Here is a 14,777-nt window from a genome sequence, read left to right as displayed (position 1 = left end):
TGTGTTCTGAGAAATGTGTCATTTGGCGATTTCCTCATTGTGTGAACACCGTGGGGTGCACTTACACAAACCTAGATGGTATAGCCTAAACACACCTATGCTGTATGGTACTAATCTTATGGGACCACTGTCATATATCTGGTCCATTGTTGACCCAAATGTTATTATGCAGCACATGACTATTTAATTTGCGCTAAAAGTCATTTACCAAATAGAACACCACTGATATATTTCAAGTAGTGAGATCCCTTTTACCTGAATGAGAATCTGATGTGACATGCAATTGCTGACAGCAATTTAAATGCCCTGGAAGAAGTGGATCTCTCAAAATAAACTTTCCACTGTGTCTTGGCCTGGGTTCTTCCTGATAGCAGAGCTTTAGACAAGGGCTTGCGTGTAGGTTGGTTGTTTGGGAAATAACCTCAGTGAGCAAGAGCAGAACAGAGAATGAGGGCAAGCCAACACAAGGGTCTGTTACCAAGTTTGTTACATTCATTAGCGACTGGTGCTTGATCCCACCAGAACCTCCAGTGAGCCGAGAGGACAACCTCAGAGTTGTCTATTTGAGGGAGAGAGAAGAGAGTGGTTAGCCACTCATGCCTGTTGCCTCACTGGTCAAGCCTATGGGGCATTGTCCTTTTTTTGTACTTCCAGATTGCGTGTCTGTGAGGGCCACACCCAGGTGTTAGAGCAGTCCCAGGCAGGCAGCAAGAGATGCTTGGTCAGGGTGCAACGGAGGGGCAGCACTCTCAGCCACACCTGGAGTAAAAGTGGGAGGTGGGGCACAAAGGGAGTCCAACACACACTGAACTGCCGAAGTCGTGTAGGAGCCTGGAAAAGACCAGAAACCAGCTACATATCTCTTTTATCTTTCCTGCATGTCTGAATGGCTTTTCTTAACACAGAACTTTAAAAAGGTAAAATTAATAAACACATTACCAACTGAATTGCTGTAGAACTCTGCAGGACTCTCATTAACGAAGAGCAAGCACGCCCGTGGAAGGAACCAGCAGGTTCCTCAGAAGAGAAAGCAGCTTGCGGGAGAAGCTGTCATCATCACATCTTCTCTTGGCGGGTCCTCTCATCCCCAGCAGGGGCTCCTTGCTTGGAGGGTAATTTTTACGCTCGCTGTTCAGTCAATATGACAGCTTTGTCCCTAATGTAATGGCAGTTTTGACTTCAGTTTAAATTATTTTGTAAAGAATCAAAGAGAAAGAGACTCCCTCTCCCTTTTTCCCCACCCCAAAAATTCCACGATGAAAACTTTTCTCATTTAAATCTTTGCCTCCACGTTACATTTCTCATTCATGTTTCAGGTGAATCAAATACGGCGTCAACTTTCAAAACCCTGTGTAACTATCACAGTGACTCAAAATAATGGCTGTCTGTCCGTGTGTTTGCTGGGAACACAGATATGCCTGTCACTCGCCCTGTTGCCACCACCAAGAGCTTGCTTCAGGAGTGGGGTCTTCTCTGGGCTAAATTCAAAACCTTAGTGTCTGCAAAGTGGAATGTTGAGGCGATTATCTGTGAAATCCATCCAAGAAACATGTGTGCCTCATCTGCCCCTGAAATTACTTTTTTTAAAAAAAAGTCTTTAAAAGCAATTGTTTTAGTAGGTAGAGATTAACCTGGAATGTTCCAAAGAATTGCCTCCAACTATGGTTCCTCTAGCTCAGTGGTTGTCAACCAGGGATGGTTTTGTTCCCCAGGGGACGCTTGGCAATAGCTGGAGACATTTTTGGCTGTCACAACTGTGGAGGGAGGGAGACGGTGCCACTGATATCTAGAGGGTAGAGGCCAGGGATGGTGTTCAACATGCTACAGTGCACAGGACAGCCCCACTGAACAAAGAATGATCCAACCCAGAATGGCAACAGTGCTGAGGTTGAGAAGCCTCGCTCTGGCTGCTGAGGATTTATACATGGTGAAATAAGGCCACCTGTTTAGAAAATTTGGACTAAAAGAAAGAAAATATTCTTTCAGTTGAAAAAGATATCAATAACCTTAAAGAATATTTTAAGACAAAATAACCCATAATACAAGTGTCTCTTCAGCATATAATCTTCAACTTCTGCTCAAATGAATACAGATGTTTATGAGATTGCTAATATAATGTATACACTAGTTGTATTCTTGTTTCCACTTAAAAATGTCACTTTTATAGTCTTTATATCATTTTAATAGAGAATATTCCATTGTTTCAGTGTAATGAAATGAAACCCTCTTTGTTTCTTTCCTCCTTTTTTTTTTTTTTAAGTAACTTGGACAGAAGTGCATACTCCAGTCTGAAGTGTGGCTGTGGAGCCCAGGCCAAGGGGCACTCTTGAATTGTTTTACAACCAAAACGATTTTCCAAGAAGTAGCTACTTTCAAAACATTGCAAGAAATTGTTAGGATGCAAATATTTTTGTAGAGAAACATTTACCACTTGTGAGAAACATTCACTACTTACGTATTATTTAAATTAAGAAAACAACCACCTCTGTTTCTCTTTAGAAAAAGTTAGAGCAATACTGTGGCCTAGCTTAACCAAAGATTCAGAGGGTGAAAGCCTGGCTCCTTCAAGGTGGTGACCACTTGGCCTCTGGGTCACAGGGGCACATCCAGTCGTGGGAGATACCTAGTCTGTTGAAGTCCACACAGCATCACAAAAAGGAGAGAACAGAATCGTTTTTAACAAATCAGGATGTAAAAGACAAATGCTGAAGCTCATGCTGTTGAGAGGAATTATAACCACTTATATGATGAGTCAGAGAATGTTTGTATTTTAACGGATGTGAAAACTGTCGGAACTCAGCTGGATGGGCTGAGTCTGGTCCTGCCTGAAATTCTCAATGCATCCCAGTGTCAACCTGGGTCTTCCTGCACTTCAAAGCCCAGATAGCATTGCCTGAAACCCCCATTCCACACTCTGTGGAACTTTAAAGCACTTCCCAAGATTTTGGCAAATTTCTGGAAGGCTTCCAGAGTTCTCATTTCTCTGAATTAATTCAGTTGATGGATCATCTTACCATTCCCCACTATTTTTCTCACTCTCTCCTGCACCTGCTCAGATGGAACTCAACTCCTAACTCAATCTTCAGCCCCCAACTCAACACAGACACCCTCAAATGCACCATAGAGCATGTGCCTGTTGCACCCCGTAGTAAAGATGGGGGAGAGGTTATATCAAGCAATACAAGCGACTTTGAAGCACACAGTAGACATAGCAGTTAATCAAAGGACTTTTGATCACTACACCACTGGGGACTTTTCCACGGGCCAGTTCTCCTCGCATAGCATCCCAGCCTCCCCGCCTCTCAGTAGTCCCTTCTTCCTGCACCCTCTCTTATCTTGCTTACCCCTTCCACCCAGATGGTTCTAAATTGTCATACTGAGTTACACAGAAAAATTCAGCTCTCTTGGGTCCCTCCACCCCAAATCAATTCCAGATCTTCCTTTTGCATCTCAAAAACCACCAAACCAAAAAGGCTTTAATTTAACTAGATCTACATTTTTGAAAGCACTTGTTGTTAAGAGCAATTTATTTTACTCTCATACATCTGTATGAGCTTTGTTCATTCCTTTGAAAAGCCCATTCTGAAATACAAGCCTGTATGTGTATATGTATAGTTCTATCCACGTGTCTGGTTAAAGAGCAGCTACTTAACTGGGTTGAAGTGCTTGAGCTCCGACTGTAAGGTAGGTTAGACTCAGACGTGTCCAGTGTCTGCCTTGGTTTCCAGTTTCCTGCTCTTTATCTCTAAATTGTTCAGCCTCACACTCAAGGGGTTCCTTTTACCCATGTTCTACTCTGCAGCCTCACTTTCCTAAGTTCATCTGTTGCTTGATCTCTCTTGTACCTGGTCTGTGTTTACAAAAAACTCTTGGGCATGGAGGCCATAAGTGACCGTTACATGTGGGTCCCTGAGTGATGGTTCCTAGGTATCTTCTTCAGTGTGTATTGTTTCTCTGGCTAGTTTTCAAACTCCAAAAAAACAGTGATGATACACTCTCTTTCTTTAATCTCCCAGTACCTCCTGGGAGGCAGTAGATATTCATAATGTTGTCAGCTATTTCCCCAGATTCATTTATTTCACAAATTCATTTACTCTGCAGACATTCATGGCCTGCTATGGGCTAAGAGGTGGGGACAGAGGAGCAAACAAGAGAAAGTTCTTGCCCTCATTGAGTTTATTTCTAGTTGGAGTGAGGGATCGTGGAATATTTTAGTGCTGAATGTGTGTTGGTGACACCAAAACAGCATACTCTAGTTTCAGAACCAGAGTAAACTCCTTTTAGGGTTAAATGCTGTCAACAGAAACAACGAAACTTTTTATCTAACGTTTTCTTCATCTTCTCAACACACCATTTATTCTACCCACCAGCCATGTCTGCTCTTTAATCACTCGGTGATTTGAGTGTGGGCGCTGTGAAAACTTCCTTCTTCGGAATAATTCCATATTCAATGAAAAACAGTATTTGTAGCTTTTAAAATTATAGCTCTGAAATGTGAATTTCTTCTTTACTCAGATTGAGATGACCAAATCTGCTCATATATATATTATGAGGAAGAAAAATTGGAAGACAGAGTATTTTAACATGTCTCATTTTAAATATAAACAGGACGTTCCTCCATTTATTATGTGAATAAAATGCCACTCCAAACCTTACGAATAAGTGTTTCCATTTTAACACCTCTTGCTTTTACTGTGCCCATTTTATGACACGAAGCTTTGGCGAAGAGAGCGAGAAAAGTGAGAAGTTAACGCAGGTACAATGAAGGTTATTTCTTGAGAAAATCAGGCAAAAGGATTTCCTTTTCTGCGAACATTCAACATCTCAATAAGTGAAGAATCATACCAAAAAAAAAGTATCAGAAGCAGTAGCTAAACATTATCTTTAAACACTAAAAATAGCATCTAAATGTTACTTTTCTAGGCTGTCCTCTTAACTCACCCTCTGAGATTTATAGTTCAACCAATACCAGTTCAGAGTGGGAAGAAAAAAGGCCATTCATCTAATCCAGTTCCTTGGGAAAAAGTACTTAGGCAATATTAAGAATCTTCAATTATCTAATTTAATAAAAGGGATGATTTATATTCTGTAGTCGGTAACATGTGATACTGATTATTTCTAATCCCTTAGAAGAGATCTGGCATTCTGCTTTCGGTCCTGTATGGCATGAAATCGTCATGTATATTTTACCAAAAGAAGTAACAAGAATAATGGCCCCTGCAGTCTGCAATCATTTTATGCTAACACCCTGCAACATGGTTTTGCCCTGGGGCAGAGAAGTAGGGATTTTCTCTACTTCAAAAGAATGAAAAATTATCATCACTCTATCCAGAACCATTACAGACTTCAGAGACTTTGGCATGAAATATGCAGAAAGTTTATTTTAGAATTCAATATTTTAAAAGCCTGCTTTAAAACTATTACAGTGATTAGTAGTTCTGTTACTTGGGCCAGTCTTTGCTTTAAAAAGCCCTATGTCATTGTTGATACCATTTGTTGTTTCAACAAAATATAATTTGCATCAACCACAGAAGCTCCATATAAGGCATGTAATGCATTGTTTTAGAATGTCCCCCAAAGAGGAATTGTGACCACTACTCCTCAGTTATCCTTGCAAACACTTTTTAAATAAACATTACTTTTACTGTAATGGTTGAATGTGTGCTTATGCCTTAATTTGCCCTTCTGACGTGAGTCATCTTACCCATGTGCAGTCGGTGCTTTTCTCTGCTCCCTGTTCAGGGAGCATTGCCCCCATCTCAGAGAGTCTACGGACACACAGGGACAACACAGCTGAGGTCACCCTCAGCTAACCAGCCAGAGGCTCATATCTTCACTCTTCATAGGAATCAGAAAAGCTTATCGGGTGTTTGTGGGGATTTAACAGAGCTTCTGAGGCCGTGAATGAAACCAGTGAAAACTTCTGTAGCTGGAATTGGCCATGTGGGAATTATAATACAACCAGTTCTCTCTGAATATCCTCTTTATGTAGGGAGGCAATGGCAACAGAGTGTAGAGCCCTGGTTTTGGAATTCAATGATCCTAATTTGAGTTCCAAGCCTGCTACTTAGCGGTAGCACCATCTTGTAAAACTGCTGAACATCTTTCAGCTCAATGTCCTGTCTGTAGAATGCACAGCCTCAGTGCACAGGTTCAGTGAGACAAGGAATGTAAAGGCAGTGTGATGCAGGATGTTAATCATTGTTCCTATCATTATTATTTATTCCCAAATCATTTTTCTTATCTCTGTTTGTTTATTCCACATTTCTGTTGTGTAATGCATATAGATTTATTGATATATTATGTAAAGAATTTGTAGGATGACTAGGAAAACTGTCATTCCTGCTTTTCTTATATAACCTGTATATTTGTCTTCATTCCTTTAAATGTGTTGGGCATATTATTTTTTGTAGGTTTTAATAAATACTTTTTCCTTTCTTTTCCGCCTTAGGTATTATCAATGAAAGAAAAAAGTAAGCATCAACTTTAGCCTTCAAGTAGATGAAATAAGTGTCTCTCACACGTAGACATGCAAAGAAATAAAGATTCTCATGTGCTCTTGATGCATAAGTGTTGACGAAAATAACTTGTATATAACTTTTTGTTTCATTTTCCAGGGAAGTGGATCAAGACTCAGATGATCTCGTGAGCTATAAAGACTTCGAATATGCCATGAACTATGGACAAAATGAAGCCTAACTATTGTGAGCTGCTTTTGGTACCTTCTGCGGGAGACGAATAGATTATTTTGTATTGAAATGTCGAACTTCACTCTGCTAATGATGTAATGCTACATACTTAATTAAACTCTTCATCATGGTTTCCAGCTTCTAAGTGCTTACATCTCAGAATCCTAGAGGTGGTCATTACAGGTTGTCTCCTTCCATGTGGCTAGCAGCCCTGAGTCTGGCTGCTGCTGGCACTGCCACTGGGTTGCTTTCCAAACCCTCCTCTTCACTCTCAACCTCCCACTCCCACCCCACACTGCAGGCCATGGTGCTCCACTCATTTGCTAAGTCCTCACCACCCCACGCACAGGCTCCCTGATTCTCATCATATCCTAATGTCAGGAGAGGAGTCACTTTTTCCTGCCAATGGTGCCAGTTTCCTTCATGCATTCATCTTTGGTTGACTAAATAATAGCACCTATATGTACTGAGTGCTTACTACGTCCCAAGCAACGAGAAAGGTGTTGGGAAAACGAAAACTTAAGACTTCTCTAAGATAACGTAGCCATAGTCAAGATCATCATCACAAAATGGCACAGCCACAAACTGGCCGTGCAAGACAGAGAATCCAGATTGGGCTGACACAAGTAAGTCTTCTCCAGCTCTATACAGAGAAAGAACAGTGCAGTAAGGATATTGGGGGCAAAAGACTTATTTGCAGATCCCTTTAGGACGGCCTGGGCCTGGGGTTCCTGCAGGACAGCAGCAAGCCCTCGGCTGCCCAGCTGCCATCTGCCATGCCCACTCTGGTTCTGGGCCATCTGCCCTGCACCAAGAGCCTTAGTCATCTGTGTTCACATTCTCCATGCTCTGCCCATCCACCCCTGGGGCTTGGTGACTGCGGTACTGGAACAAAAACCATGATTCTGGGCATTCAGCATTTATTTTAAATAAATACTGGTATCAATACTAATATTTTATAAGTACTCAGAATTCATAACATTAACAACATTAGGAATACATCTAATATAATTCGAATTTTAAAAGTGTTAAACATTTAAAGGTCACGTAAAAATGTAAATTTGTAAAGTAGAAACATTAAACAGCAACATTTTTTTTTTCCTGAAGGAGATTCGCCCTGAGCCAACATTCGTTCCAGCCTTCCTCTATTTGTGTGTGGGTCGCCGCCACAGCATAGCCGCCAATGAGTGGTGTGGGTACGCTCCCAGGAACCAAACCTGGGCTGCTGAAGCAGAGTACACCAAACTTAACCACTAGGCCACAGGGCCAGCCCCAATAAGCATCATTTTTAACACAAATTATTAGCAGATAAACTTAAAAATAAAGTCTTAAACTATCACAAATCAGAGGAACTTGAGACATAACAACTAAATGTAATTTGATATTCTGGATGGGATCTTGGAAAATGAAAAGGTAGGTAAACACTATAGAAGTATGGACTTAATAATACTGTATCAATACTGGTTCATTAATTGTGACAAATGTACCATTCTCATATAAAATGTTAATCATAGGGGAGACTGGCTGGGGAGAATATGGGAACTCTGTACTATTGTCATAATTTTTCTGTAAATTTAAAACTATTCCAAAATAAGAAATTTGTTAAAAAAATAGTCTTATTCAAAAATTAGCAAACTAAACATTATCTAAAATGAAGAAACTTTTAAAGTTGTTATGAAGTACAAATGAAATATTATTTCAAAAACAAAGTGGATCAATGATATCATTGAATATTGTGTGTGTTTTAGGACAAATTGTTCTAACTGATGAAAAGCCCTTTCTGACTTTGGGTAGTTTTTTTCAGCAAGTACTTTCATCATAAATTGAATAGTTGAGTCCTCGATCCTCATCTCAATACATAAGTGATACAGATTTTAGATTTTTAAAATATCAAAGTTATAGTAATCCACCAACAAAGTGCCAGAATTTTAGTAATTGCCAGAATATCAAAAACTCACATTGTGATCACGTTTTGGACCTCATTTCTCCCTGGAAACATGACAAGAGAAAGGGAGGGGTCACTTCCTCCAGTGGATGTATTAGGCAGGAGGCCAGGCTGGGAACAGCTATTGGGCAACTCTCTTGACCCTGGATAGTCCAGGCTTTTTTCCATCTCAATGCCGGAAACCTACCCAAACTAGCTTAGACGGAAAGGGAATCTACTAGAAAATGGTGGGCTATCTTATGGAATCTAACAAAGGGAGGGCAGTGGTGCAGCTGGATTTCCAGGAGAACTAGAACCAGCAACATAAGCACCTCCAGACTCTGCCTCTGTCCCATAGTCACCGTCAGCCTCTCACCGTTCTGAAATGGAACTGGCCCATGATCTGTCCAATTACAGGTCCAAAGACCTTAGAAAGAGGCTCTATTTGGCCCCTGGATCAGTTAACTCTGGTTCACCCTGAGGATATAGATAGGGTCACTGGGCACTCACCCAGATGTCCTGAGGACTGGTCATAGGGAGGGGAAGTTGATAATAGCTGGGCAGCCATTCCGTTTTCTTTCTTAGAAGAAAACAGTATGGCTGGGACCTAGTCAAGGAGGGAGGGCACCCCTAGGATTTGCTGCTTCGGAGGGCCCAGGCTCTCAGAATGCAGACCAAAAAGAAAGAGGGGAGATGAGAAGCTGCTCAAGTCACCTTCCCCTCCTTATCACATCCCTAGGCACAGTCCAAATCCTCATCCTGTAAGCTTTTCCCCTAGCTTCTCACTTCTAGGTCCCAGTCCCTACCCTCATCCCCAAGCCACGTGATACCATCTGTGCAGTGTGACCTTGTTGGTTCTTCCTCAATTGCATGGCCTAATGGTGGGTATCTATGCAAGTTGATCAAGTCAGTGTCTTCCCTTGGAAGACATCAAGAGTGAGTGTGAGTGAGACATAGCAGTGCTCCTCTGAGTGGCTGAGTGAGTGGATATGACTCGGGAGCGAGTGGCAGACATGTTTTCCACCACATGTCTTGGAAAACCCAGGCAGGTGGTTTGCAATGAGAGCAGAAAATGAAATAGACACCGAGAGGGAAACAAGAAAGGAGCTAGAGAAACCCTATGGTGCTTGATTTCTGGTTAAAGCTTACGTGCAAAGCCCAGCCATAACCCTTTGGGTCCTATGAGGTAACCCAGTATCCTTCCAATAAATCTTTCTGCTCAGGCCAGCTGGAGTTGCTTTCTGTTATTTGAAACCAAGAGAACACTAACTGTTGCAAGCATAGAGCCAAGGACAGAGTCCTAAGTAACATCAACATTTATTGGGGCAGCAGAGAAAAGAGTCTCCTAAAAAGACTGAGAAGAAATAGTTCCAGATGGAAGAGGGAGCTGTTACCACTTCTCTTTCCCATACCCCTGCCTCTACTTGACCTCTCAGTATATCAGCTCCAGTCTTCCCCTGTGGCAACAGCTCTCAAAGAGATCACCAGTGATCTACTGATGACCAAACCCACCAGCCCCTCTCAGACCTCACCACACTTTTCGCTTCTCCTGGGTCCTCTCTTTAGCCTCCATGACATTGCTCTCTCATGGTATTTCTGTGCCCATTTCCCTCACTGTCTTTCCCTGTTTCCTCTCCTACAACCATCCTCTAAGTGTTAGTATTCTCCAAGGTTCTGTAATTGGCCAATCTTCTTGATCAACACATTCTCCAAGGATGATTTCACCCACTCCCAAGACTTCAGCTGTCCCCTTTATGGGTGTGACTCCACCAATCTTTATGTCTAGTCTCGACCTTTGCTCAACCCAGACCTGTGTTTTCATTTGGCTGTTGGACATTTCCACCTCAATACAAACTCACTGAAAAGAAGTCAGCCTCACTGTTTCCTCTAATTTTTCAAATTGGTTCCTCATTCCGTGTTTTCTATTTCTGTTAATGGCAACCCCCCCCCCCCCCCCGCCCCACCCTGCCAAGCTGTCATCCAAGCCAGCTGCCTCAGAAATCTTTTCAGATGTCTCCCATCTTCCTTCACTCTGACATTCAGTCAGTCACTGAATCCTTTTCAGTCTGCGTCTGCAAAAACTTTCATGACATTTTCTTCCATCCCATCAGAATCTCCCTGCCCGTGTTCTTGTTCTTGCTACCATCCTTTCATCAGCCATTTGTTCTTTTACTCGTTCATATAAAGATGAGTAAAGGATGTGTGGATAAGTGAGACACAGACCCTGGCTGTCAAGAAATTTAGTCTAGCATGTCAATTATCTTCCCAAAACACAGACAAAGATTATTCTCTGTTCAATAGTTTTTGGTAGGCACCTTTTCTATTGGATAATGTCTAAACTCTTAATATGCCACTCAAAGCTCTCTATAATCTGGTCTCGACTGATATGTTCAGCTTCATCTTTCACAACTAACTGCCTCTACCATACCGTCCCACAACCAGGTAACTCACACATTCACAGAGTCCCTTAGCCTAAAAACACGAAAACGGCAACTAGATCTTTGCCGAAAATACGAAAGTAACAGATAACCTTCGAATTCATAGCTGATGAGATATTAGGAAAATGCAACCATAGAATAATAAAATTCAGGTAAAAAATATATTGGACCACCTTCGTCCTAATGAGTATTTTTCTCCTCACAGTTTTCACCTGGGAAGGGGTGAGAGGGACTCATTATGCTAAGAACTTTGTATTTATTTTATTTTATTCTTGAAAGTTTATTAAGATAGATATTAGCCACCCTCTTTTATAAATGAGGGAACAGTCTCAGAGAGTCTAAGTGGCTTGGCTCAGGCCAAGTGATGGGGATGGGTGGAGGGTGTCAGGGTGATGACGCTAACCTGTGAGTCTAACTAAACACGGATACCTTTCTGTTACGCTACATCGCCTCCCCTGGGAAAATCCTCTACGCTGTTGGTCCATGTTCTATGGTTACACTTTGTTTTTGACCCAAAATGAGTTTATCCAGGTTCACTGGCCAACCCCGGTCAAGCATCTAGCATTAGTAGGTATTAAATATTAATTCCCATCTTATACATCACCAAGCTTAACCCAAATTCCATTAGGTTATTAATCAAACCCACTTTCAAAAGACAAAGATTTGCCACCAGAGACAACATCTTTTTTTTTTTTTAAGATTTTATTTTTCCTTTTTCTCCCCAAAGTCCCCCGGAACATAGTTGTATATTTTTAGTTGTGGGTCCTTCTAGTTGTGGCATGTGGGACACCGCCTCAGCATGGCTTGATGATCAGTGCCATGTCCGCACCCAGGATCCAAACCGGTGAATCTCTGGGCTGCCAAAGCAGAGCACGAGAACTTAACCACTTGGCCATGGGGCCAGCCTCCAGACAATATCTTTTTAAATGTGCTGCAAATTCTAAAGACAATTTTCAAAGAGGAGTTCTAGAAATGCTCTGAACAATGGAAGTGTGTTTTTGAAACAGACGTGCCTTCTCATTGGGCAACACTCACTTACGTGTGTAAATTCTAAACTGTGTGTTGCACCAATCATGCTCCTTGGTGTTCACACTTCACTTATGGAATTGTAATTTAGGATTAATAAAAATAAACTGTTGGTTACTTTCCTTTTTATTAGCTTCTAACTTTTGAGAAATCCATTTAGAAATGCAGAATTAGTTAGAACACACGCAAATTGAAACTTAATGGCATTAGGCATAGCAGCTCCGGAAGTGACCTTTCTTACAAAACAAATTTAAATTGGCTTAGCCACATAGATTGAAAAGTGGCTTAAAAAAATTTAACATAATAAAATATGGAGGACTCAATCTAAATTTCTCTTGAATTCTAAATTAGTAAAGTACTCAGGAATGTAAATTAAAAAGAACATTATTCTAACTTCACAGAAAATGCAAGCTAATTTATATGAAAACATAAACATACTCGGAATCTTATAGTTTACTGATCCTTGAAAAAAACTTCAAAGGAGTGCAAAACAGTTAAGTTTGCTATAGTATGTGACTTTAGGAGAAAAGATTTCAATAATATTGAATTTATAGAAAAATTGTACCAAAGGTCTGGAAATACAGCACAAATATTATCATCATCACAGTCACTGTAAAGTAGAAGCCAGATTTGGTCATCTTCTTCCTTTTAAAGAAGGAAGCCAACCTTGATTTTAAATGACATTCTAAGGTCAAATATGGCAGAAATAGTGCTGGGGTCAGTTTCTTTATCAGGCTTTCCCTACTGCTGCTTGTATTGAACTGTTCACGGGATGAGGTTTGCTCATTTGTCTTTCTCTCTCTGTTTTTTTTTTTTGCCTTTTTCCTTCCCTTTCTCTCTTCCTTCTCTCTTTCCTTCCTCCATTTCTGCTATCCTTCTCACATCCATAAACAGCATTACATACATTGGGCCATCCGGGGTTTAATCCAACGTGCTTTTTCACTGACAGCCAAACTTGCATCAACAGATTTCCCCCCTATTATAATAGAAACCAACATTCTAGGATACTGTATGTCTTTCATCAAATGTGGAAACTTCTTGGCCATTATCTCTTCAGATACTTCTTTTACCACATTCTTGAAGAGAGTCCTCTCAGACTCCAATTATACTTATGTTATACTGATGATATTCTCTCATATGTCTCCCGTTCTCTGTCCTCCTCCTACCTTTCTTACTTTCACTTACAGTTCAGTAATTGCTACTCTCATTCATTGCTGGTGGGAATGCAGAATGGTACAGCCACTTTGGAAGACAGTTTGCCAGTTTCTTACAAACCTAAACATAGTCTTACCGTATGATCCAGCAATCATGCTCCTGCATATTTCCTCAACTGATTTGAAAACTTCCCTTCACACAAAAATTTGCACAAGGATGTTTATAGCAGTTTAATTCATAATCACCAAAAACTGGAAGCAACCTGAAGAAGCCCTTCAGGAGGTGAGTGGATAAACAAAATATGGTACAGCCATACAATGGAATTATTACCCAGGGATATAAAGAAATGAGCTATCAAGCCACAAAAAGACATGGATGAATCTTCAATGTATATTGCTAAGTGAAAGAAGCCGAACCCTGAGAAGGCTACATGCTATATGATATCAATATGACATTCTGGCAAAAGCAAAATTATAGTGATGACTAAAAGAGCAGTGATTATCAGGTTTTTTAGTCGGGGAGAGTTGAATAGGTGAAGCAAAGGGAATTTTTTTTTAGAGCAGTAAAATATATAAGATGAGGCTGGAGCATCTTGTAGCACCATAAAGTGAGGAAGTGCTCAAAAAAAAAAAAAACCCACACAAAAACAAACAAAACCCCTACACTGATAAGGCATATGTCAAAAGGCCGCAAGAACCAAAAGTGCTCCCAGTGGCCCAAGCTGGGAAAAATTTTAGCAAAGAGATAAAGTAGTATTGGATTATAACCCAAAGCATAATATAAATACCCATGAATCCACGCTAGTTGAATAAATAAATAAGAGGAAGAGTAGAGACAAATGTCCCCTGCAGAAGAATTCCAAATAATTTAGGCAGGTCCTCTGCCCTCAAAGAGAGGGAGCCCCTCTCCACTCCTTCAGTGTGGACTGCATGTAGTGACCTTCTTCCAAAGGCAACGGAATGGAAGGAGGCCACAGAGTGAAAGTGGAGAAACCTGGCAGTCACTACCTTAGCCAGGCGATCAAGGTCAACATTAACAATGATAAGTCATGTTGATACTAAGTACTTTTGATGTGATGAAAATGACACTTTGTCTCTCTGTTTCCTCCCCAAAACCCCAACGCCAGTCTACTCATGAGAAAAACATGAGACAAATCCCGATTCAGAGACATTCTACAAAAATACCCGACCAGTACTCCTCAAAACCATCGAGGTCATCAGAAACAAGGAATGCCTGAGAAACTGGCACAGCCAAGAAGAACGTAAGGAGACAAGAAAACTAAATGTAATGTGATAGCTGGGCTGGGATCTGGAAACAGGAAAAAGGCGTTAGTTAAAAACCCAGGAAATCTGAATAGAGTATAGACTTTAGTTAATAATAATGTATTGATATTCTGTTACTAATTATAACAAATGTACCATACTAACATAAGATGTTAATAATAGGGGAAACTGGGCGTGAGGTATATGGGAACTCTGTATTATCTTCACAATTTTTCTGCAAATCTAAAGCTGTTCTAAAATAAAAATTTTATTTTTTTTTAAA

The 14,777-nt window shown here is 40.7% G+C and overlaps 1 protein-coding gene across 17 annotated transcripts in view; it reads left to right on the top strand.

The window, feature by feature from the left end:
* EFCAB11 (EF-hand calcium binding domain 11) overlaps positions 1-14,777 on the top strand; it is a 138,958-nt gene extending 124,181 nt beyond the window's left edge. For 5 of the 17 annotated variants that reach the window (XR_011533133.1, XR_011533132.1, XR_011533128.1 and 2 more), the window contains 2 exons: positions 6,452-6,473; positions 6,618-6,822. Coding sequence is in view for 8 of the 17 variants with exons in the window: in XM_070594594.1 (XP_070450695.1) it covers positions 6,452-6,464 (13 nt within the window). In the remaining 9 variants the exon portion in view is untranslated. Of the gene's footprint in view, positions 1-6,451; positions 6,474-6,617; positions 6,823-7,796; positions 8,399-14,358 lie in introns of those variants that run through there. The other 12 variants (XR_011533134.1, XR_011533129.1, XR_011533131.1 and 9 more) reach the window with 7 other exon arrangements.

The sequence above is a fragment of the Equus przewalskii genome, chromosome 25 (assembly GCF_037783145.1).
Source record: "Equus przewalskii isolate Varuska chromosome 25, EquPr2, whole genome shotgun sequence".
Lineage (NCBI taxonomy): Eukaryota > Metazoa > Chordata > Mammalia > Perissodactyla > Equidae > Equus > Equus przewalskii.
The sequence above is the reverse complement of the archived record's forward strand: the minus strand, read 5'-3'. Positions and strand labels throughout refer to the sequence as shown.